At 38.7% G+C, this 21,550-nt stretch overlaps 1 protein-coding gene across 7 annotated transcripts in view; it reads right to left on the minus strand.

The window, feature by feature from the left end:
• Nucleotides 1-21,550, minus strand: part of ANK2 (ankyrin 2) — a gene marked incomplete at its 5' end in the record, with an annotated part of 325,477 nt that overhangs the window by 51,682 nt on the left and 252,245 nt on the right. For 5 of the 7 annotated variants that reach the window (XM_084285774.1, XM_084285775.1, XM_084285773.1 and 2 more), the window contains 4 exons: nucleotides 2,116-2,151; nucleotides 6,328-6,431; nucleotides 7,048-7,150; nucleotides 11,770-11,914. In XM_084285774.1, coding sequence (XP_084141900.1) covers nucleotides 2,116-2,151; nucleotides 6,328-6,431; nucleotides 7,048-7,150; nucleotides 11,770-11,914 — 388 coding nt within the window. The remainder of the gene's footprint in view (nucleotides 1-2,115; nucleotides 2,152-6,327; nucleotides 6,432-7,047; nucleotides 7,151-11,769; nucleotides 11,915-21,550) is intronic. The other 2 variants (XM_084285777.1, XM_084285779.1) reach the window with 1 other exon arrangement.

A 21,550-nucleotide genomic window follows, 5' to 3' on the forward strand; every position in this document is an offset into this window, starting at 1 on the left:
AAATCAATTAAACGGATTAGTTTATGGGAAAATATCAGGATTTAAAAAACAACAACAAAAGCAATTCTTTTCCAGAAATACATCACAGACTGCAGGTGACTCTAAACATGCTTCTGTTAAACACATGGTCAGCAGTTAGACAAAGCATCATCTATTCTCTAATTTAGCCATACCTACCCATAAATCATGGAGGCCATTTCATTCTCTTTAATTTTAGAGCAATTATAAGCTCACCATATGAAAGGTTATTATATCAATCACCATCAGCTACAGCATCCTTCTGGTTAAGGACACAAAAAAGTTCCCTACATCTTTCAGGCTGATTCCCTGCCTTCTACAGAGAGCAGAGCAAACACCAATGGGTTTTCTCATGGCTCCACTTAACAAAACACAAACTATGCATTGAATTCATCCACCTTCCACAGAGAAAAAAAGTTATTTCCAATAAATTTTTGGATTTCAAATGTGATCCTGTGTTATTCCCTTTGCTGTTTTTATTCACATGGAATTAACATAGTCTTATCCTATATCTACGTTCATTTAAAAGGTAATAGCAGGATTTACAAACAAAAAAAGGATGTGTCAGCACTGGGGGGCGAAAGAAGAGAGTTGCTGTGTGATCTGTAAAGAACTGCTGTTATGTAAATAGCTTTGCAGAAGAGTCACGCTTCCAGGTAGCTGTGAACGCAAGCAGTTGGCACTCAAACGCACTTCTCATTCTGCAGAATCATTTGGAGAGCCATGCAAACCTAGCAACGTGAAGTGCCTTTCTAGAACAGGCAATAGCTCTTTTAACACACCGGTCAGAATAGGCAAAATCAATACACCGTTTCCGTGGTTAGTTCAGATGTGATTACCCTTTTAAACTAGCTAGGCAGGCACACATGCTGTCATCAGATAGCAAGGAATGATCAAAAAGCTGCAACTGGAGCACATCCATTGTAGACACATTTGAGAACATTTATGTGTTATCTTAATTTTATAAAAGCAACTGGGAAACAAGGAGATAGCAGCATTCAGTGTAAGTCGCAGTGTGAAGCAGCAGAAACAATCAGGGTGCTTCAGCCATTGCAAAGTGTGCAGCTGGAGAAGGAAACCGATAGAACATCGGAAATGAAGAAGAAAGGCCTTGATCCAGCTCCCACTGAAGTCAACAGCAAGTCATTCAACTACCTCAGGGTGCTTTTGATCAGGCTGCAACTATGCCATACATAAACAGGGCAAAATACACATTCGAGGAGGACAAAAAACATGATCCTACACAAGAATCCACTAGAAATAATAACTGATGGCAGCACTCTCTTCACTGCGTTAGTCAGCTACACAGAGATTGAGTAGCATCCCCTAAAAATATGCTTTTGTAGTTTGGGTTTTTACTTAGCCGCTTAATAATTTTACACAGCAGAGTATTTTAGAAATTTTATGCTTTTCTGTGGTTATGTTAAAGGAAATGAAGAAGTATCGTGCCAACAAACACCTAGTGTGCTAAGTGAAGACATTTTCCTTTGGGAAGGTCCCACTTCAGGTGCTCTGTGCAGGATGCAACGTGCCAGCGATAGAAACAAGGTCACACACAACATGTCCTTGGTACGAAAAATTAAATATATGGGGTCAACTTTCATTTTTTCAATACAGTGCTGTTGCTATTTCCAACAGGGTAGTACTATTTCAAAAATATGGTCTAGGGAGTGAGTCTGCAACACTGTCTATAGCGACAGGTGAGAGAAAAGGCCTCCTGTAAAATGGTAGTTGAAACTAGACCTATTTACAGTGGTTTGTGTTGCATTTTTTATTGTTTGTTTTTTTTTTCCTTCCTTTTTAGTAACATTAAACCACGTCACTGATCGAGAAAAAATAATGTTAAGTAAATCAAGGGTTAAAACAAGCTAGGAATGTATAGGAGGTTTGTTAAGATTGTTTGCAGTGGACCTGTAAGGAAGAGAAATAGGTCCATGCTAACTGTTATTGCTAGTCAGTCAGAGTAGATTTTTTTTTTTCTCTTGGCCAGTGTGCACTATCAAAATACTAAAGCATCCTGAAGTGAGGTAAGAGAGGAGGATAATTATGGGGTGAGAAGTGCAATATATTAAAGAAAGAAATTATGCAGAAGTTCACCTGCTGTTGTCATGATCAAGACATGGAGAAGAGCATCTGCAATAGAATAGATGATTTAACATCAAGAAAGAAAAGAAATGGGAAAAAAAGAATGAGTTAAATGAAATACTGAAAAATAAAATAGATCTCTAAATTAAACATATGAACGTATACATATATATAGGTATTCATTACATGCAGGAAGGTAGAAGTGGGTATGGAAAATAAGCCTACACGTATCTTTGGTTACACATTGTTACCACTACTACAGCAGTAAAGCTAAAGTGATAGCTTTCTCTACATACATTCTCAAACTGGAAGTCAGATACATAAAATGTACAACTTGATTCTAAACCTTTCAGAAACAAACCACAGGTTGCTTAGTGTAGTTATCCATACATAAATGTGGACAATGATGGATCAAAAGGATGTATCAAAGGTCATTCCAGACTATTTCTGATAACTCGAGAAATCATTATTTTCTTCCAATTTCCTATCAATGTGTTCAATCCTCCACTTTCTTCCATTTCAACATGTTTCTTGTCCTCCTTTTGTTCTGTACTGCAGAATGACAGATTTTAAACTTTCAGTTTGAGCTGTTTAGGCTCTCAGTAATGTGTCATGGCCAGTTAGTTTTCTGGTGTTGCTTGTTATCTGTATTTTCATTGCCTTTTTCTTCCATTGACATGAACAGAGATTTACTATTAATGAACCCAAACTGCAATTTTACCTTATTATGGCTTCCCAAATAAGGCTAGAACACAATTTGAAATCATTTAGACTTTCAGATTTTAGAAATGACTATCAGCTGGTAGCTGCCAGGTCCTGTTTCCAAAACTATTTCTAGGAAATGAACGTCACATTGGGGAAAACAATATTATGGATTCAAAATACAACACTTGAAATACATTTTGTTTACCTTGTTAGCAAGGATCCAGTCTCCTTTTTTGCAGACAGACAGCTAAGAATGATAATTCACATTATTTGTCACAGTTCAGCTGCCAACTCCCTTGTCCTTCTCCCTTTTTCCTTGATGGAAGCAAAAACTTCCAGAAAGGAAAATTCACTAACAGCCCAACTGTTTGTCAGATGCAAATACTGATGAACTTGGAACATCTATTAGTCAGATATGTTAATCTCTTCTTCATCAAATTAAATAAATGCAAACAGTATTTTTCATTAAATGGGAGTTTTACAGCAAATTAGCTGGAGAAACAGTAGAGCTGCTATGTTTCTTGCTCTGGACACAAAAGCAAGCTAATATCTGAGCATCAACTCAAAGCTCCTTGCTCTCAGTGCCATGTTTCTGCCAGTATGACAAATCTGCCTTTCTTCTTATCTACCATACCCTTAGATATTTCTCAGGAAAATACTTAGAATATAATCTATGGAACTAAATCGAGACAGTTTGTTCACCATATCGCCAGAACCCAGGTATGAGAATGGCATAATTTTGCACATAATTTATCCTTTAAAATCTTACAGTCAGCCTTATCTTTACCATTCACACTTAACCATCACGTGTGATACAGACATAGGAATATCATACTGGCAAGCAAGCCCTAAATGCTGCAAGTGGAAAGAAATCATTCAGTTCAGTGCTTGTTTAGCCTTCCAACTTAATGAAAATACTGTGTTCTTCCACAATAGGATATGACACTAAAGCTGTGAAACATACTTACATCGATGTAGGTGTTAGTTCTGTCTCTCCTAACGCTTCAGCAGGAAATCATACATAATATCCCCTAATATTACCAGCAGTGATAAAACTCTACCTTAGTGGATATTTAGCATCCAAACTTCCTGGTATATCGACAGATCCTGACTTTTGCTGAATACGTAAGATGGGTTAATTTTATTAGCAGAAGCAAATCTGATTTGCTGAAAGGAAGTTTAAATGTAGGAATTTGTATTGCATATGGAACTAATCAAAAATAGGTAATTGTGTAAAAATGACCAGGAGCTGTTTATGTTGAGATTGTGGGCACCAAGAGTGTTACATTTAATGAGACAATTATTTTCTTGGTTTTGAAATGGCTGCCGAAGTCTCTGACCAAAGATTTTGTCTTTTATGCCATACTGATGAAATTATTAACCTACTGAAACAACAGCTACATTTAAATTTTAAATGAATGGTTGAAACATTTTCCTTTTCTGAAATGTCACACCTAGGAGAAGTTTTGGTTAGTTATGGAAAGTTTGAAATATGTTCCTGTGAGATACCGCACCCAGAGAACAGTTCTCCATACATTTAGCCTTTTGACTGGGGATGCCACACCATGATCCGCAGAAACACTTCCCTACAATAGGAGACCAATAAGAACTCTACAACGTGGTGTTTGCCACTGAAGTAGTGCAGGGAGAGAAGAGTGTCGATTTTTTCTCAGACTGCACAGAATACAAAATGAAGATCATCTGTGCCAAACAAATTGCTGTCCAATACTTTGCTGATGTATTACTTCATGAAAAATTCAATACATTTCCAATGTCTTCAGCAAAAACAAGGTTTTTGCTTAAAGCTACTAACAATGTTTATATAGCATTTCTTCTCAAGCACTAGGAGTCTTCTTTTATGGCAGATAAAAAGAAGATAAGAAGATAAAAATAGATTTAGGCAATATATTTTCCTAAAAAAGAGATGTAAACAAGATGCACCCCAACAGTTTATAATTCAGCCAAATCTAAGCAAGATAAAAATGAAGTGTACAGTCTTTTCCAAAGGCTGATTGTTATTATAGATTTCTTTATAACAATATTTAGCAGGAGGTTAGTTAGAATATATAAAAAGCACATAATTTGTGTTGTGCTAAATGTCACTATTTAATACAAGGCTCTACTGAGAGTTGCTTTTCTTAAATAAATCAACTATTTTTATCCTACCGATAGCATCCTGGTCAACCAAAAAAAATCTAAACCACTAATATAATTTTTTTGAATTAGAAATGAATGCTGCTCTTCTGAAAGTATTTAGTTCATACTCTGCAATAACCAGAAAGACCTACCTCTGTGTAAGTGAAAAATCATACATCCTTTGGAAAAAGTCTGTAAACTATTTAGGGTTAGAATAAACCAACAAAACAATTTTAAAGCTTCTGTTTTGACACAGATATTAACATATATATCCTGTACAAGTCAAGCATGTTCATTTCATTTGTTAGTTTTTGAGCTCAAGAAAAGCAAATTCAAACAATACTGTCCACAGCTAAAAATCCTGCTACCACATAACTTCTCATATAAGCCACAAAATGAGTCAAATCACAATGGCAGCTATGACCATACTGCTCCTCTTTCTGACCAGGACTGCCTGTCATTCCACATGGGACACCGGTGTTATTTTTGAAAGACACAGACTGTAAGATTGCTGCAAACTCATTTGAGATTAACAAAAAATCTTTCATTTAGCAATGTGCAGCCATTCTGCAAACAACATAGCTCCACAGAAATGAAATGCTTTTGTATGACGTTGATTACTAATTCATCCGCACGTGCCTCGTCAAACCTGATGGCAGGACACAAGTGTAGAACTGAGTGTAAAGTATAAAATTACTTCAAACGCAGTAAGCAAGAGCGCTCAATTGCATGCACAGATTTTGAGGCCAACCATGATAAGCTTTATTAGTAAGAATTTGGCTGGGCCTGCATTTCGTCCGGTCTTACTCCTTTCCAATAACTTTGCCTGAATGTAAACACTTACAGAAAGTCAAGTGTGAGAATATATGAACATTATGGCCAAATGTGTGTAAAGCACCTCATGTTTGGGTTGCTTGTCTATTACAGGCTTCATGTAATTTAAAATCCTTGTATTTTTTCTTTATCAGTAATTCTGACAAACACTAGAGTCGGTGCTTGCACAATCCACTAGCACAGGAATTAACTTGCCCTCTGAGGGTTAATTAACTCATGAGGCCCTTGGCTTCAATTATTACTAACTTTAAAAATGACTTTTTTCCATAAAATTTATACAGATGCAAGTGTGTATGCATCTTATTATCTTCTCTCTCTTGAACCTGACTGAAAGCTAACTGGCATCAGTTCACTGACTTAGATTTACTTGATTATCAGAATGTAACTGACTGTAGTAATTTATTGACAGCTCTAGGAGAAAATGAATTTATAATATATCTCCTAGTTAAGAATTAGTTGAAGCTGCTGCTACTGCTGGTATTCTCTTTCTCCCTCTTTTTTTTTTTTTTTTAATAAAATAAAAGAGATAATGCTAATTGATACACTCACCCTGAGTGAATAGGGCTGGAAGAAAGAGCCACATTGTCCAAGTTTTCAGGACCCCAGCTTAAGCGATATGAATTCTTCTCAGCTTCTTTGGCCAACGTTGTTACCTTTGTAAGCAAAAAAAGCCCTGCTTTATACTACAATAAAACCAATTAATCAACCAAACAAGAAGATGCATTTTGCATAGTACTGCCTAAAGTGTTTACACTCTTCAAAAAGAAAACAAGTGAATGATAATAGCATAAGCATATTAGAGACATTACTTACTGTAACATTTTACACTTGCCCAAAGTAATCATATCTGTTAGTGCTCATACTGAAATGAATGATGTGATTTATCAAAGCAGCATTTCCTAATCATTATTTTTTTAACTTACAGGCATGCCTCACAATACTATCTTTGAGGACAATGCCCTCCAGTTCGTTAGATCGCCTGAATATTTGACCCAATGGCTATTAGTATCATTCAAAAATAAGTTAAAATGGAGAACGTTATAAAGATAGATCCTGTACTACATTCACTCAGCATAGCCATTTATCTTGGAATAGTTTCATATTGCATATAGTACAATCTGCCATTAAATATCAACTGAAATTACAGAGATTTGTATTACACTAGACAAGCAGCATGCACTACACGGCATCATTACTACAATCCAAACAGCAATCTTTTTATGTTTCCATATTTGTCCAACTGGTGAGTGAAGTAAAGAGACTGCTTACCTGCTGGCTGGGGATTACAACCGTGTCATCGATCATGGCACTGTCCCTCAGGTAGGAGGCATGGCTCAGCGTGTGAGACCTGTCTGAACTGAAGGACCGCAGGCTGGTAGGTTGGTAGGATGCCATAGCAATGGATCAGCAGTACAGATGATGTTGGAAAGGTGTGATGAGAGAACGAGTGGGAGAATGAAAAAAAGCGTGCTATTAGCAATATCATGCAGCTTCCAGGGGGAGTATGTAATAGTCATGGGGGGGAAAACAGCTTTACAAATCCGGTATGCCACCTTTCTGACCAAGGGCCATGAAGTCTTTTGGCTGACATTTGTTTGCCCCAAACACAGAACCTGGAGATTAGTCTAGGTGACAGTTTATATTCACAAATGGCTTTCTGGCATGATCGTTTCCTTATTGCAAGGAGCATGAATTCCTTTTCAGTAAGGCTCTTTGGAGGAGTTTTCTCACCTGCTTCATAATGCAAACAAATTACTACAGAAACCAGAATGCTAACACCCGAAGAAAAGCTGAAATGACTCTTGCCTACTCTCTCCCATTAAAACTGTAAATGCGTAAGGCTTGATCCTGTCCCCTGGAAGATACACACAGCAAGGTGAATTGTGGCCAGCCACAAGCTGCCGTGCGACACAAGGTTCTTCCTCTGTATGCCAACAGCATCTCTCGAGCAGCAGTCCGAATGTCAGCACTGTTTTCTCTGTGAGTACACGCAGCTCTACAGAGCATTGGTTGCTGTAGCAATGAGGGATGCAAGGCAATAAATAAGCTGCTTCCAAGCACAGGCTCAGAATTTAACTGCAGCATCCAGGAGCAAAAAGCCAAAAAGACAAGACACCACAGAAGGACATATTGAGGTAAATGGGGTTCCTGCTACCAAATCTCACGAGTTTTGTCCTTTATATGTATTTACTAGCAGCAGTACTACAATAGTGACCTTTAGAAACAGATGAGCCACCTTCAGATGTTGTACGTGCTCTCTGTGATGTTGTTCTGTACCCTGAGGAAGGCAGCACATGTAACTGAGGGAAGCAGTTTTATTCTCATGGCTTACGCACCCATGAGTAGTACTCATAATGACTAACACGCGGGATCAGAACAGTAGGCCATTTATCTAGACATGCAGATTTTTTAAGGATAATTAATTTTTCAGTAGTTGGCAATAAAAATATCACGATTATGTTGTGGACATGAGATTCAAGTACTTTAAATGCAGATCTTGATGGAAATCAGATTTTAGTATCTGATTCAGACCAATCAGCCTTTTTAAACAATAGCTAAATTCACTTAATAATTTTTGATCCATTTTTAAAAGCAAATTATAACCTTATTAATAGAAATATATTACAATGAAGAATGATCAATGCCATTGTTATGCCTATTTAGCATAACAGATGGATTGCACAAAACTGAAAGCAAAGGTAAGTATTACACGAGTATCAATGTTAGAAAAGTCTTGAGAAAAGAAAAAAAACACAACCAAGTAATCTCACATGTCATGAAATGTCTTTCACCCAGACATGTAAGGCTGATATTTATATTATTGGGATCGCTCACTTCTGGAATAAAACTCTGATTCCATTAAAACAAACAACAAAACTTATTTTGATTTCAAGTAGTTCACCCTGTTTTCATATAATGATTTCAGAAAAAAATTATGACAGGAACTCTTGACAGAAGGGTACTCTGGTTAAACATTTTAGGGTGAACTAAGTAGGCAGAGTACATGTAGTTTACTCATAACAACAGTACTTTGGTGAACATTTGTTCTTTGGGTGGAAAGCGAGCTCCAGTAGCAGACCCCATTTGCCATCATTACACTTTACTGATTTTAATACTCAACACTTTCAGAACTGCTTTGCTGTGCCATGCAATGCTTGCAAGAAGTTCACCATCCAGGTTGTAGGTTCTGCCATTCAGCTAATGTCATGTCCTGGACAGGGACTACATGACCAGAAGTATGTCCTAGATTTGACTGTTTTACTGTATGGTGACGTTGTCCGTATTCTCCTGCAGGTACCTGACATTACTACCACCACCACGGCCAGAACGTATCCAGTACGTGGCACATCTGTGTGCGCTCCAGTACACACCCAATGCACTCACAGGATGGACTTCTTCAATAGACAAGGTGTGCACAAGCACGACTAAGGTCTGTACCAAATTACTTTAATTTTTTACTACACTTTATTTCAAAACTAGTTCAGATGCTGCTGCCCCTCTTCTGTGCACTGTACCAGCTACATGGAGAGCTAACCAGCAGTTCAAGCCTGTGCTTCTGAGATTTAGGAACAGAGACGCTGACTGAAATAACAGCCCAGTTATGGAACTGTAGTGCTGTTGGACAGAACCAACTGTTTATTATTTTTTATTATTAAAATATGACCCTGAGTAAGTGGTGACACTACTGTCTAAGTGCAGATTCTTTCCAAATCCGGCTGATAAATCTCAGCCCCGGAGCTTCTGATCAATAACACTCTCCTCTTTGAACTGTGGAATCCAGCAGCCCTGCAAAGCTCCCAACAGAAGAGTGTCTTGCCTGTGTTAGGTAACGCACAGGCATGCAACATCACCTGTCCTAAATGCTGCACAAAGCCCAGAAAAGCAGCAAAATCTAGCCAAGTTTCTAATCTGGTTGACTAGAGGACCACATTGTACGCATCCACTTTCCAGCCGAGTCAGAGATCTAGCAATCTCTAGCCCAGGTGAGTGTATCTGTCACTGTGGGAAGCATAAGGTGTTTCACAAACTTGGGAAAAGAGCTGATATCATTGAAAACTGTACAAATTGGCCTTGAAAACATTTCACTATTCAGACTGAAAGCCTTCCTCTCAGCAGTCATGAGCCAGAGAGGTGGAAGGAACACAAAAATACTGCTGATCCAATGTGGCCTGAATCAGTTCTTTTTCTCCATATTCAGGAGAATCCACCTCATGTAGTCAATTCTATTGATTTTTTTATTCTACCCCTGTTTCTCCACATAAAGATGAGAACAGCTGACTTTCCCAGCAGCATGATGACAGGACAGCTACCAGTTGCGATCAATCTCACGTAGCTTCAGAGAAGTTTCTCTGGGACAGTGGCTACGTCACACTGTGACCTTCCTAGACAGACAGTACTGTGGTACCTTTATTTACCTCTGCATACAAACTCATTTAAGACTACTACCACCTCCAACAACGTGTTTCATTTGGTTCTTAAGGTCAACATTCCAGCCCCACAGCAGGCCTCCAAAATGGATGAAGAGAGACAAGTGCCATGAAAGGATATAGAGACGACGTTTTCATGCTATGTAATACCTACCTGGGCATGGTGCTATGAAAGCATATGAAAAAGAATGAAGGGGAGAGAGAAATAAAATAAATAGGGAAGATGGTTACAACAGAAAAAAATATGTATGTTTTCAAATCAAATTGTTTAATGCATAAAATTATGTGAGTATAGGCTGCTAACATTATTTTGCTTTGCTGAATTTCTTGAAAAACCAACATCAGTGTGATGCAATGAAAATCAGAAGCAAAACCAAACTAATGCAAGCAGTCTGAAAATTCTTACAACCAGTAACCTGACGGTGACAGAAAATGACACATGGAGTTAGAAAATGTCCTTTTTTTCCATTCTTTCTGCCTTTATCATTTTGCTTCATTTCAATATAACCATGTCTGATAAATAATGTGAAATCACTTTCATAAAACACAAAATAGGACACATCAATTATATGGCTGTGAAAATCTACTGAAATCCATTGACAGTGTTTAAAAGTTAAATTATTCTAAATGAGAGCAAAAACTAACTTAACACTTGCCAGCACAATCACTCCCATACAACATCTTAAAAAAAAACATGTTGTTACCATTGAAAAAGCGTAATAAAAGGGTTTGATTTTTAAGCACTCTGATGCAGTTCATAAACATCTTCTGAGACTCAAAAGCAACACAGTCACTTTGTTTTCAGTGGATTCACTGGAGCTGTCTAAAAACCAACAAAGACTCCGAGTTTATAAGACCTCAGTGATGAGAGATTTACACATGCTGTGAAGCAAACTAAACTGTTTCCTGACATCTTTTGTTCCAGGAGCAATTCACAGCCTACTGAAGTAAACAGAATGGATCCAACTGATTCCACTGAGCTTCAGAAATGCTGCCAAAATAACAATCAAGACTGGAAAACGAAGTTTTCAAATACTTTCACACTACAAATACTTTCTGTTGCCAAGATCCCAAGGTTTTTGTTGTTGTTTTTTGTTTGATTGTTTGTTTTTAATGAATCTCAGTTCCCCATGAACTACTCCAAAAAGTCAGCTCACCTATTGCTAAAAGACCCTGTCCACCCACCCATTCCCTCACTCACGTCAGGAGATCAGGATGATTCATGAGCCCTTTCCATACACAGCTAGACTCTTCTTCCTTTGCCTGACCACAAGGGCAATAAAGCAAGCCATGCTTTTTCAAGAATCGGAAACAAATTCTTCTCTAGATTCTGAGTACAGTATTAGTGCCAGATGTATTCGTTTCTGGACTGGTTAGGAGATATTCCTCCTGACCACACCTTCTCCTATGAAGTGGCGACTGGCACACTGACCTATCTAATGCAGAAATCTTGACAATTGCATCCCATGTCTCCCTTGATTTAGAGACACTGAGAAAGGAATTTCAAACACTTACAACAAAATGTGTGTAGAACTGCCACAAGAAAACGTGTCCAGGCAAATACCTGTCAGATCGCCCTCCTTCCAAGCTGTACCTCAGGTAGTTCATACCATCCAAGAACTGGCTGCTTGGTAAAGAGTCATCTCCGAGTTCTTTGAGGTCTTCTGGCCTAAGGTACTCTCCTCCATCTCCTGTCATTGTATCATCACCTTTAAACCAAACACAGAAAGGACAGAGATAAGCACACACACGTTTGATTTTATTTGCACATGGGGATCAACAACTGAATGGCACAATTACAGGAAGGCATTTCCCACTCAGGAAACACTGCAATCCACAAGCAATTAATGTATTTAATAAAGCTAGCACATCAAGCAGGATTAAAGGAAATTAAAATAAATAAAGGTGAATAAACAATTGTATTTAATCTATTTTTTGCTGTTGCACATACTGTCAAGGGGCAAATTTCTTTGCTATTCTGTAAAGCATGGTCTGTCCACCACTTCATCTTTTTTAGCTCTCTAGTCACAGGTATGTTGTATCACAACTGGGAAGCTTAAGATTAAATATTGCCATATATTTGACTGCATGCTACATGTTTTCACCGGAAAAAGTGTTTTCTCTAGACTTATGCCTGGCAGTTGCAAATCCTAATTCAAACTCTCCATTGTCCAAATACCTCTTCATATGAGGACATCTCACCCAAGTTCCAACATCATTCTGTGATATGCAAAAGATTATTATTTCTAAAACATGGCCATATCCAGAATCTGGAAATAAATTCACATATGTAGATGCTACTGATTGTTAATCCAAAATCACAATGAATCAAAGCCTAAATGATAATTGGTTATTTGATACAGTAACCTTTTTGCACATATAACTTGAAATTTCAGGCCCAAAATGATTTTCCCAAGGAAATTCTGTCTATATGAAGTCATCGTTTGCTTTTGCTGGCAGACAAACAAAACAGCTTCAATTGCCAAGCAGCATGTAGGTGTTTCTTTTCATTCCTATTTGCAAGACAGTTTCTCTCCACAGTTTATTCAAGGAGACGTTAAGTATTTCAGCCACTTTTGGTTAGGGTGAGCCTGCCAGCAGCCTGATGTGGCCCACAGAAGCACACAACAGGACCCCAGGCTGGCCATCGATGTGTTCAGTTTTTCTCATTTTCTCAGCTGCACTGGCAAGTGTGAAGAACCTCAAGCTCCTGTTCAGTTATGTGAAGAAGACTGCAGCTTTCATACAGGAGCAGTAATCAGCAGCTACACGTCCCAGCTGCAGGAATTCACCCTGATATGCTCAGAAACACAAAGGATTGCAAGGGTTAGACAAGTGGTCTCTGCGCTGTTACAAACAGAATTCATTGGGCATCAGGACAGTTGCCTCCTGTGTGATCTGAAGAGCTAACAAAGCAAGGCTGCCAAAAACAATTAATGCTACTGCTGCCATTTCTAGTAGAGCACCCTTCTCTTTTCCCTGCAAAATCTTAGCACAACAAAGTACATGAGTGGTGCTCACTCCTAAAGGAAGAAAACTTGGTATTTGTTTTCATAAAACAAATCATGTTAGTTTGTCTAGCTTGATGTTTCAGCTAATAAATAAATCATTTTTATTTTTTTCACCAAAAAACATGTAAGTTTGGGGATTTTAAAGATTTTTTTTTTATGTGTGTACACAAGTATTATATATAAAAGTGAGCCCTAAATCTTTTCAGTTTAAAAACAACAGCTCTTGAAAATTCCATCTGCCCACATTAAGAGGGAGAAACTGGGCACAGTTTCACAGAAAACAATGAAACGCATTTAATCATGGCATGTTTCCTGCCTTCTGACAGATGATGCCTCCTGTTTCCTGGGAATGTCAAATTATAAAGCAGAGGGCTTAGTGAAAACTTGGAAGATATTAAAGGCAATGATGTTAATCAAACAATAAAAGGAATATCAAGTTATATTGTGAATAACTAGATACTGGTAATCACGCCGGACATTCCAGCTATAACAGAAACAAAGGCGAAATCTTCACCACTTCCATCACACCCACATCCTTTAAAAAATCAAATCTCTGCTCTTATTTCAACTTTGGCTTCTCATCTAAGAGTTGTCAATAACGGGTCTAAGTAACACTCGCAGTTTTGTATGATGTGAACATCTGTAAGCAGCAGTAGGAGTATGCATGAACCACAGAATGGCTCGGTTGGAAGGGACCTTAGAGACCATCCAGCTCTAACCCCGGCCATGGGCAGGGACACACCTCACTAGGTCAGGTTGCCCAGGGCCTCATCCAGCCTGGCCTTGAACACCTCCAGGGATGGGGCATCCACAGCTTCTCTGGGCAGCCTGTGCCAGGGCCTCACCACTCCCTGAGTGAGGAATTTCCTCCTAAGCTCTGACATAAATCTCCCTTCTTTTAGTTTAAAACCGTTCCCCCTTGTCCTGTCATTATCTGACCAAGCGAAATTTGTTCTCCATCTTTTTTATAAGCCCCCTTAAGTACTGTGAAGCCACAATAAGGTCTCCGTGGAGCCTTCTCTTCTTCAGGTTAAACATTGCCAGCTCTCTCAGCCTTTGTTCATGATGCCTTCAGAACATTTATCTGTTGGTAATGCAGCTTACTTGCTAGTGTACTAGTCTTGAGTGAGGCAACCAGAAGTTAATATCACTCCCCACAAAGCCCTGTGCCCTTCCTTCTTCACTGAATGAAACCAAAACTCCTAAAAAAAACCTGCATGGCCTAGTATATGAAAAAAAATAGTGTTTAAGTATAAATATAAATAATTGTGCAGCAGCATAACTCTTCATACAACCGTGCTTATCTGAGAGTCTTAATGTCAGGTCTGCAGGGCAACTGCACATACACAATGGGAATTATTTTAAGTTTGTGTAAAAAGCACTCATTCATCCTGCCAGTAACTCTGAGTTGTCATTAAAATATCTCAGTGTTGTCATTATAATATCTCACACAGCTCTACTTCTGAATCTCAGCCAACTCATTGTGCTGGAATTTGTACAAAAACATACACAGATTTGTTATCTGCTGAGAAGAAATTACACATTCAGCTGACCATGAGCTTCTTTATACAGCACATTTTACTGGATGGCAGTTTTGTAGCAGTACAAGAAATGGCCCCTTTCAATCATGCTGGAAATGCTTCATTCACATTCCCCACCAAGGTAATTCCAGTCTTGTTTTCTCCACTTACTAAGCAGTTCATGACACACATAGCCCTTTACACTGATCTTACCAGATTTCCAGTGCAAAATTTTCTAATTTCCATTTTGGAAATTTTTCAATTTTCAAAATTTTCCAATTTCCATTTTCATCCCTGCCACTGCTCATCTCTCAAATATCTCTAAAGATTTTGTCCAAATCTGACTTTCGGAACAATGTCATCTCCTTTAGGGAGTTATGAACAGAAGGAAAATAGACAGAAATACCGATCAGCTGGACTCTGCTAAAAGAAACACTGGGGATTTACTGGAAAGGACGCTTGAACAACAGAAGTCAAACAAAAAATCTCCAACCCTCTATATTTAGTATTAAACAAAAAATGGCAAATATTTGAGTTCCTGCACTTGTTGCTGCTATTATTTTTATTTTGCAGAGTGCCAATGGTTCCCAATACAACGGGCAGCTTTGCCATAACACACAAAGTGTCATGGTCCCACTGCACTCTCACCAGTGATCCAGTTAGTCCATTAATCTGCTTCCAGTGGTCAAACTAATGCCTTGCAACAAAATGCAAGCACCCCACACTCCCCAAATCATACGTTTTGTACAGTTAGCACACTTTGAAGCACTGGATCCAAGGTGAGTAAAGACAGGGAAAGGAGAGAAGAAAACAGGCTGTAGAGGTGGAAAAAAGAGACAGTAAATCTGAGAATCAGAACCTGAAAATTCAGTAAGCTTTAGGACTTAGACACTATGCTTAAGGCGAGGAAGGCCCAATAAAGAAACCAGTAATGGGCAAGTGAAAACTACATTAAATGGTTGCTCTGTTGGTCTTAAATCTTTGCCTTAACCAAGCCAACCAAGGGCATAACTACTTTAAGCAGCGAAGCACAGCTCGGAGGTTCTTGTGCTGGCGAATCCATGTGTACCAGAGTACTGAGCTGTGCAAACACAGCGGCTCAGAAGCACGACAGCCACAGCGACTGAGGGCTGCATGTGAGCAATGAGCTGTACCATGGCAGGAGCCCCTAAGCCAGCAGCATGGTCATGCAGCTCACCCGAGAGGTACCCCCACAACCAAGATGGGGGAAGTTTTCCCCTCTGCTCTGTTCTGTGCTGTAGATGTGCCCAAAAAAAATGACCAGCTAGTTCTCTGAGGACCCCGACCCTTTAAGACGCTGCTGCCACAGAAACTAAACCAGACGAGCAGCAGTGGTGTCATACTGCTGGCCTGCGGGCAGCTTGATGGAGCCTCACACCACCATGAAACACGAGGAGCAATCAGCACAGCTAGGCAGGCAGGCACACAAAAAGCACACCCAGCATGAACGAGAACCTTCCCTTCACCAGCCCTTTCAAAATAAAGCTGCCTGGAGGTTTTTCTCCTCGCCTACATTAGGGAGCTGAGTAAATACCATTGCCAGGCACTGTAAGAGCTACACAGAGCTGTTTTCAGAGATTGCATTAAACAGACTCAAACAGCCAGCTCACAAAAATCCACAACTAATCAAATTTTTGCTCAAGTCAGCAATGTTGTATGATGACTCTTACCCATCTTTTGTTTTTCCGTTTATGCTGGTCACATATTATTTCTTTACAAATTATTTCTTTACAACTATTATTTTACAAGAATAATAATAATAATAATAATAATAATATCCTCCTTACTGTCACAGGGAACCGTGCAAATGCTAGATCAGATAAGCAGCTTTAAATTTTATACCACCACACTCTGGATACACACCTACAGCATCAACTCTTTTGGGGAAGCAGTGACTGGGGCTGTTCCCTCAGTGCTCTCCTGCTATTTAAGGCAATTTCTGCAGGAGAATTCCTTTGGATCTGTTTCTAACAAAACATACAGAAAATGTAGGAAAAGGTTAAAAACCGAAAGAAGGAGGGCTGTGATAGAAACTGCCAGAAATTGCCTTTAAGAGATGTTTTTAAAGCCAGACACAGCCGTGTGAGATTGCCAAAATTACTGTTTTCTCTGCTACATGCAGATAAGTCTACAGCTCCCCCCATACGTGCTGCTTCTTAGAAGTCACAGAAGGAGAAGGGACAGCCACGGTAAGCGTGATTTTTTACTGCAATATGTAAGTCCTGATGTAAGCATCTCAACAGAAATGCATAACACAGTTTCTCTGACACTTCTCTTGGCCACCTCCAGTTCCCTGAAGTCGCTCCTCTATTTAATGGCTCCCCCACACGAGGAGTTTCCCTGAAATGCAAGAGGTAACAGCTGTGCTATTTATAAAGCTGCTAAGTTGGATCTAGGTAACAAAGAAGAAAAGCACTACCTTTCTAGAACTGGAGCAGGACAAGCTATTCCTGCCTCTCTAAGCCACAGAAACCTTGGAAGGTCACACATATTAACTGGCATGCTGACAAGTCTGGGGTGTGGTGGGGATACCATGGGATGTATGGTCAGCCTGGGACTTGAATGAGTGCCTTGCATGGCTTCAAGAGGAGCAATAAAGCAGATCCCTCAGAGATTTCTGGGCAGGAAATGTCATTAAAAGAACACATTGGGGAAGGTGCTGGAGAACTGATTCAGCTTTTTGTTCCCCCCCAGAATGGTGCTTTATTCTCATGGAAGAAGAAAATTCACTTTAAATCAGGTAAGTGTTATCTACGAAATAAGAAATTTCCTCTCAATATGAAACACTTACATGGGGCACTAAGCAAGGAAAGTTTGCTCTAGCTGTACGGACATCTGTGACTCAGAACAAGCCTTCACCAAGATTCTGCACTTGTTCAAGCGAAAATGATGGGGAAATGGTCTTTTCCTTCTTATCAAGGATACAAATTACTTACTAATTTTGCCTTTACGAAATTCGCATGGCAAGTACCTCTCTTTCACGTAGCACTTTTTATAAGATTTATAAAATGTTATATGCGGACACACAAGTCACAGCCATGTTGTTCCCGAGGGAACAACTGCCCGAAATACCTGCTGTGCAAGGATTGGGTAACATTCCTCTGATCGGGACAATCTTCAGCTAATTAAGGTTAATGCAAATGCAAAAGCATACTTTTTTTTAACCATCCACGAGTAGGAATGACATCCAGTAGCTTTGAAGACATCTTCCGATCAGCTGGGTATGACTAGTCAAAAATACATTTCCCCTTTTTAACATGTGATGTGATTTGCTTGAATGAACAATCTGTTGTAGCTCCCCATGTAACTTCGATCTCTGCAGAAAATAATGCAAGGCTCAACACTGCTCATAAAGTAACCATTTAGGACAGAACGGATAAGTAAATACAGTAGTGTCTCCTGGTCATGCGCATGCATTATTCCTTCTGTGCACAAACAAACGTGTTTGTACTTTTGATTGTGCCTACGGATTTCACTGACATCATTTATTATTGCTAATCTGGTCAATTCTATTTTTTGTCAACAACACTGAAGCAAATGAAGAACATCAGTTTCTCTAAAACTTGCCAACACTTTTGCAGCCTACCCACAATCTCCTATTTTTCAGTACTAAAATGTTGACAAGTGAGGAATCTTTAGCAAATTCTATCCCAATAAAAATAGGTCTAATTTCTTTGTAATGACAATACCAGATATAAAAAAAGAAATGAAAGCTATATTCTGTCTGAAAGATTTCAGTGGAAAAATTCAAGTAAGCCTTTGTTGTATTTTTTTTCTTTACGGATCCTAGCAACAATGTCAATAAAGCTATAAGAGAAAAATTGAGCAGCTAACTATTAGACTGAGAACCTTTCACTTTAACACAACACAGAAAAAAAAAAAAAAGGCTACCATTCTTCACGTTTGCTGTGGCATTGGCATATCTGACACTTTTAAGAATTTCTTTTTTAAATCCTCCTTTTGCTCAGGCAGAAAGATAAAGTATAACTAATTTCAGGGAACCAACTCCCATCATCATGGATGACCTTGTTAAAATGATCCAGCTGTAAATGTAAACCATCCGTAAAACAAATCTTTTAGGGCATCTAAAACATAAAAAATAATTTAAAAAATTGGGATTGATATAGGCATATTTTCTGTGCAGGTTCTCGTAAGTAAAGTTTTAAGAATTAATACTCACTTCCTATTTCTTTGTGAGCATGTATCTTTCCCTTTTTCAGTTGAATTATCAATACATAGCTTCTGATTTACTTCTGTATATCAACTGTCTTTGGGTATATTTTATACCACTAGTTATAAGATGCTTAATTTAGAGTGTGAATGAATTCAGTGGTGTTATTCTGAATTTACAGTGTTTTAGCGTGCACTAACAGCACCTTATGGAATTCTTACCAGGAACAGTTGCTGACTTCAACTTTAAATTCCAGGTTTTATTAGGCAAATTACTCCTTAAGTCTTCCATTAATTAAGCCACTATTTCATTGGAATGATGTGCATGTACAACATCAATGAATTCTGCCCAGATTTAACTGCTCGTTTCTCTCACATGACAGTAGCGTTAATGTACTCGCTGCTACATTTTAGCATTGTTTACTGCTGTTAGAGACACTATTGTGGAATTCAGTATTTTTATCAATGTGCAAACTGCAGTTACCACAAACAGAAAATGTTCTCTTTGACAAAATAATATTTTGGGGCATCAGAGCACATTATCATTTTATAATAACAATATTCATAATACCAATGAGGTAGTCTGTTAGTTCCAGACAAGCAGTTACGAAGACAGGTAGACAGATGCATGCAGCATTTTCTTCCATGGTCCCAAAGGGCCAGGCAAAGCAGCTTATCATTATTCCACTCAACAACTGGTCCAAGACAATTACACTGACTTCGCCAGGGTCACTCAGGAATCACCAGTGGTAGAGAAATAAATTCCTGAACCCTACAGGACTGTGTATCTGCAAAGCAGTAACTTCTGGCCTGATTCCATCGATCATGTGTATCTGAACCAGACTTAATAAAGCAACTTTGGAAGTTCTGTTCATTGACACTTTGTCTAGAATGAAAAAAAAAAATGGTCTACTTTTAATCCATAAAATGGATATTTTTAAAAATCATAAATCTGATGTAAATGGGTATGGATTAGCTGTAGACTGTTGGGTTTTTTTAGAATCTAAGATCACATTTTTGTTGTCCTTAGGCAGTGCAATAGTATACAGATACGCCACTGTCACTGGTGCACAGCCGTGAAGGGATAGCAAACCCCACTGTTATGCAGACACTGTTACCATGGATACATTTAAATGATGCAGTATCACAATTTTGATCAAGCCTGACAACTAAAAGGGAAAAAAGGGAGCAACTCTGTGAGAGGAAAAATGCAACAATCTGACCCAGGGGCACTACCATATATAGGTATTAGCATATATTTATTTTTTTAATTATTTAAGGACATGAGATGATGCTTTTTCCATTTTTATGAATATTTCAACAAATTCAATGTCCTACTGTCTTTCTTTTTAAGATGCCTTTATGGCCTTTAGATTTTTTTCAAGAAATACAAATTTCTGAAAAAACAAACAAACAAACAAACAAACAAAAAAACAACAACCCTGTGTTTCAATCAGGCACTGGGGTGAATCTCTACCAACTTTTAGACAAGCACTCTCATGATAAGGATGCTTTTTCTTTGGATATTGTGGTGCCATCTGATTTTTGAGACTCCATTGACTACTGGCATGTGACAGTTTGCTTGACTTTTGTCTAACCCTTCTTTGCAATGAAAGTGTCAGCATTAATGGCTGTGCGGTGTGACCTGACCTTTATGATAGCCATCTGAGGGGCATGTTGCCACTCCCATAGTGTCTCACCTTCTACTTCACCTTTTCTATTCCCTTCTGCCTGCAAAAGTAGTCTGGCTGAGAAACAGCTTGTAAAAACAAACAAAGGTTCATTTCTGGATACATTAGTTCTCAGGGCTGGTTCACCACATGGTGCAACGTTTGTGCTGACATAATGCAGGATACGGAAACCTGTGGTTGGGACCCATGACAACTTGCAGCAGCCAGAACTTGTTCTCAGAGAGACAGTGAAGCCTTATAAAAGGTAAATGGGTTGAAAACAGTTGCAGATAGAGGTGCAAACAGACATAAGTGAGAGCTCTTTGATAACATGTCTTACTGACTGGTCTGTATAGAGCTACACTTACTGTTCTGTCTCAGATGGGATTCGCAAAGGTAAATCATCAGCAGTCTGTACAGTTCTTTAGCCACAAAAATAATATAAGAGATGAGAAGAGATGAACAGCAACATATTCCTCACTATGATATTAACATATGAGAGAAAAAAATAGTCTAGATTTCATAGTGTGTCTGCACTGGCTTAGTCCTAGCAGAAACATTTGCCTGTGCTTAACTTCTCTAATTCTGTAGAGTTCACTCAAATTTTAAAAGATACTCTGCAGTACTTGCCCATTTCTGCTGCAAGGACACCTCAAGTGCAAATTGCTTCTTTTGTGGCAACAGCTTTAACAGAACTAAAACTTGTCACAGTACAAACAAAATCGGCAAAATCGGATACGATGCTTAAAAATGCACATTTTTATAGTTCGACTGTATGCACACAAGGCATTTCTGCTGGCTTGGATATGTATTACAGGAATCACATCACTTAACATCTATGCCTGTGGGAATCTAGCGTAACCCTGAGCAGCACATTCTTAACCTTTTTTTTTTTTTTTTTTCCCCAATATCAGACTATCACCTTCCAAACACTGATCTAACAATGTATGACT

Source organism: Netta rufina (assembly GCF_964035555.1).
Source record: "Netta rufina genome assembly, chromosome: 4".
Lineage (NCBI taxonomy): Eukaryota > Metazoa > Chordata > Aves > Anseriformes > Anatidae > Netta > Netta rufina.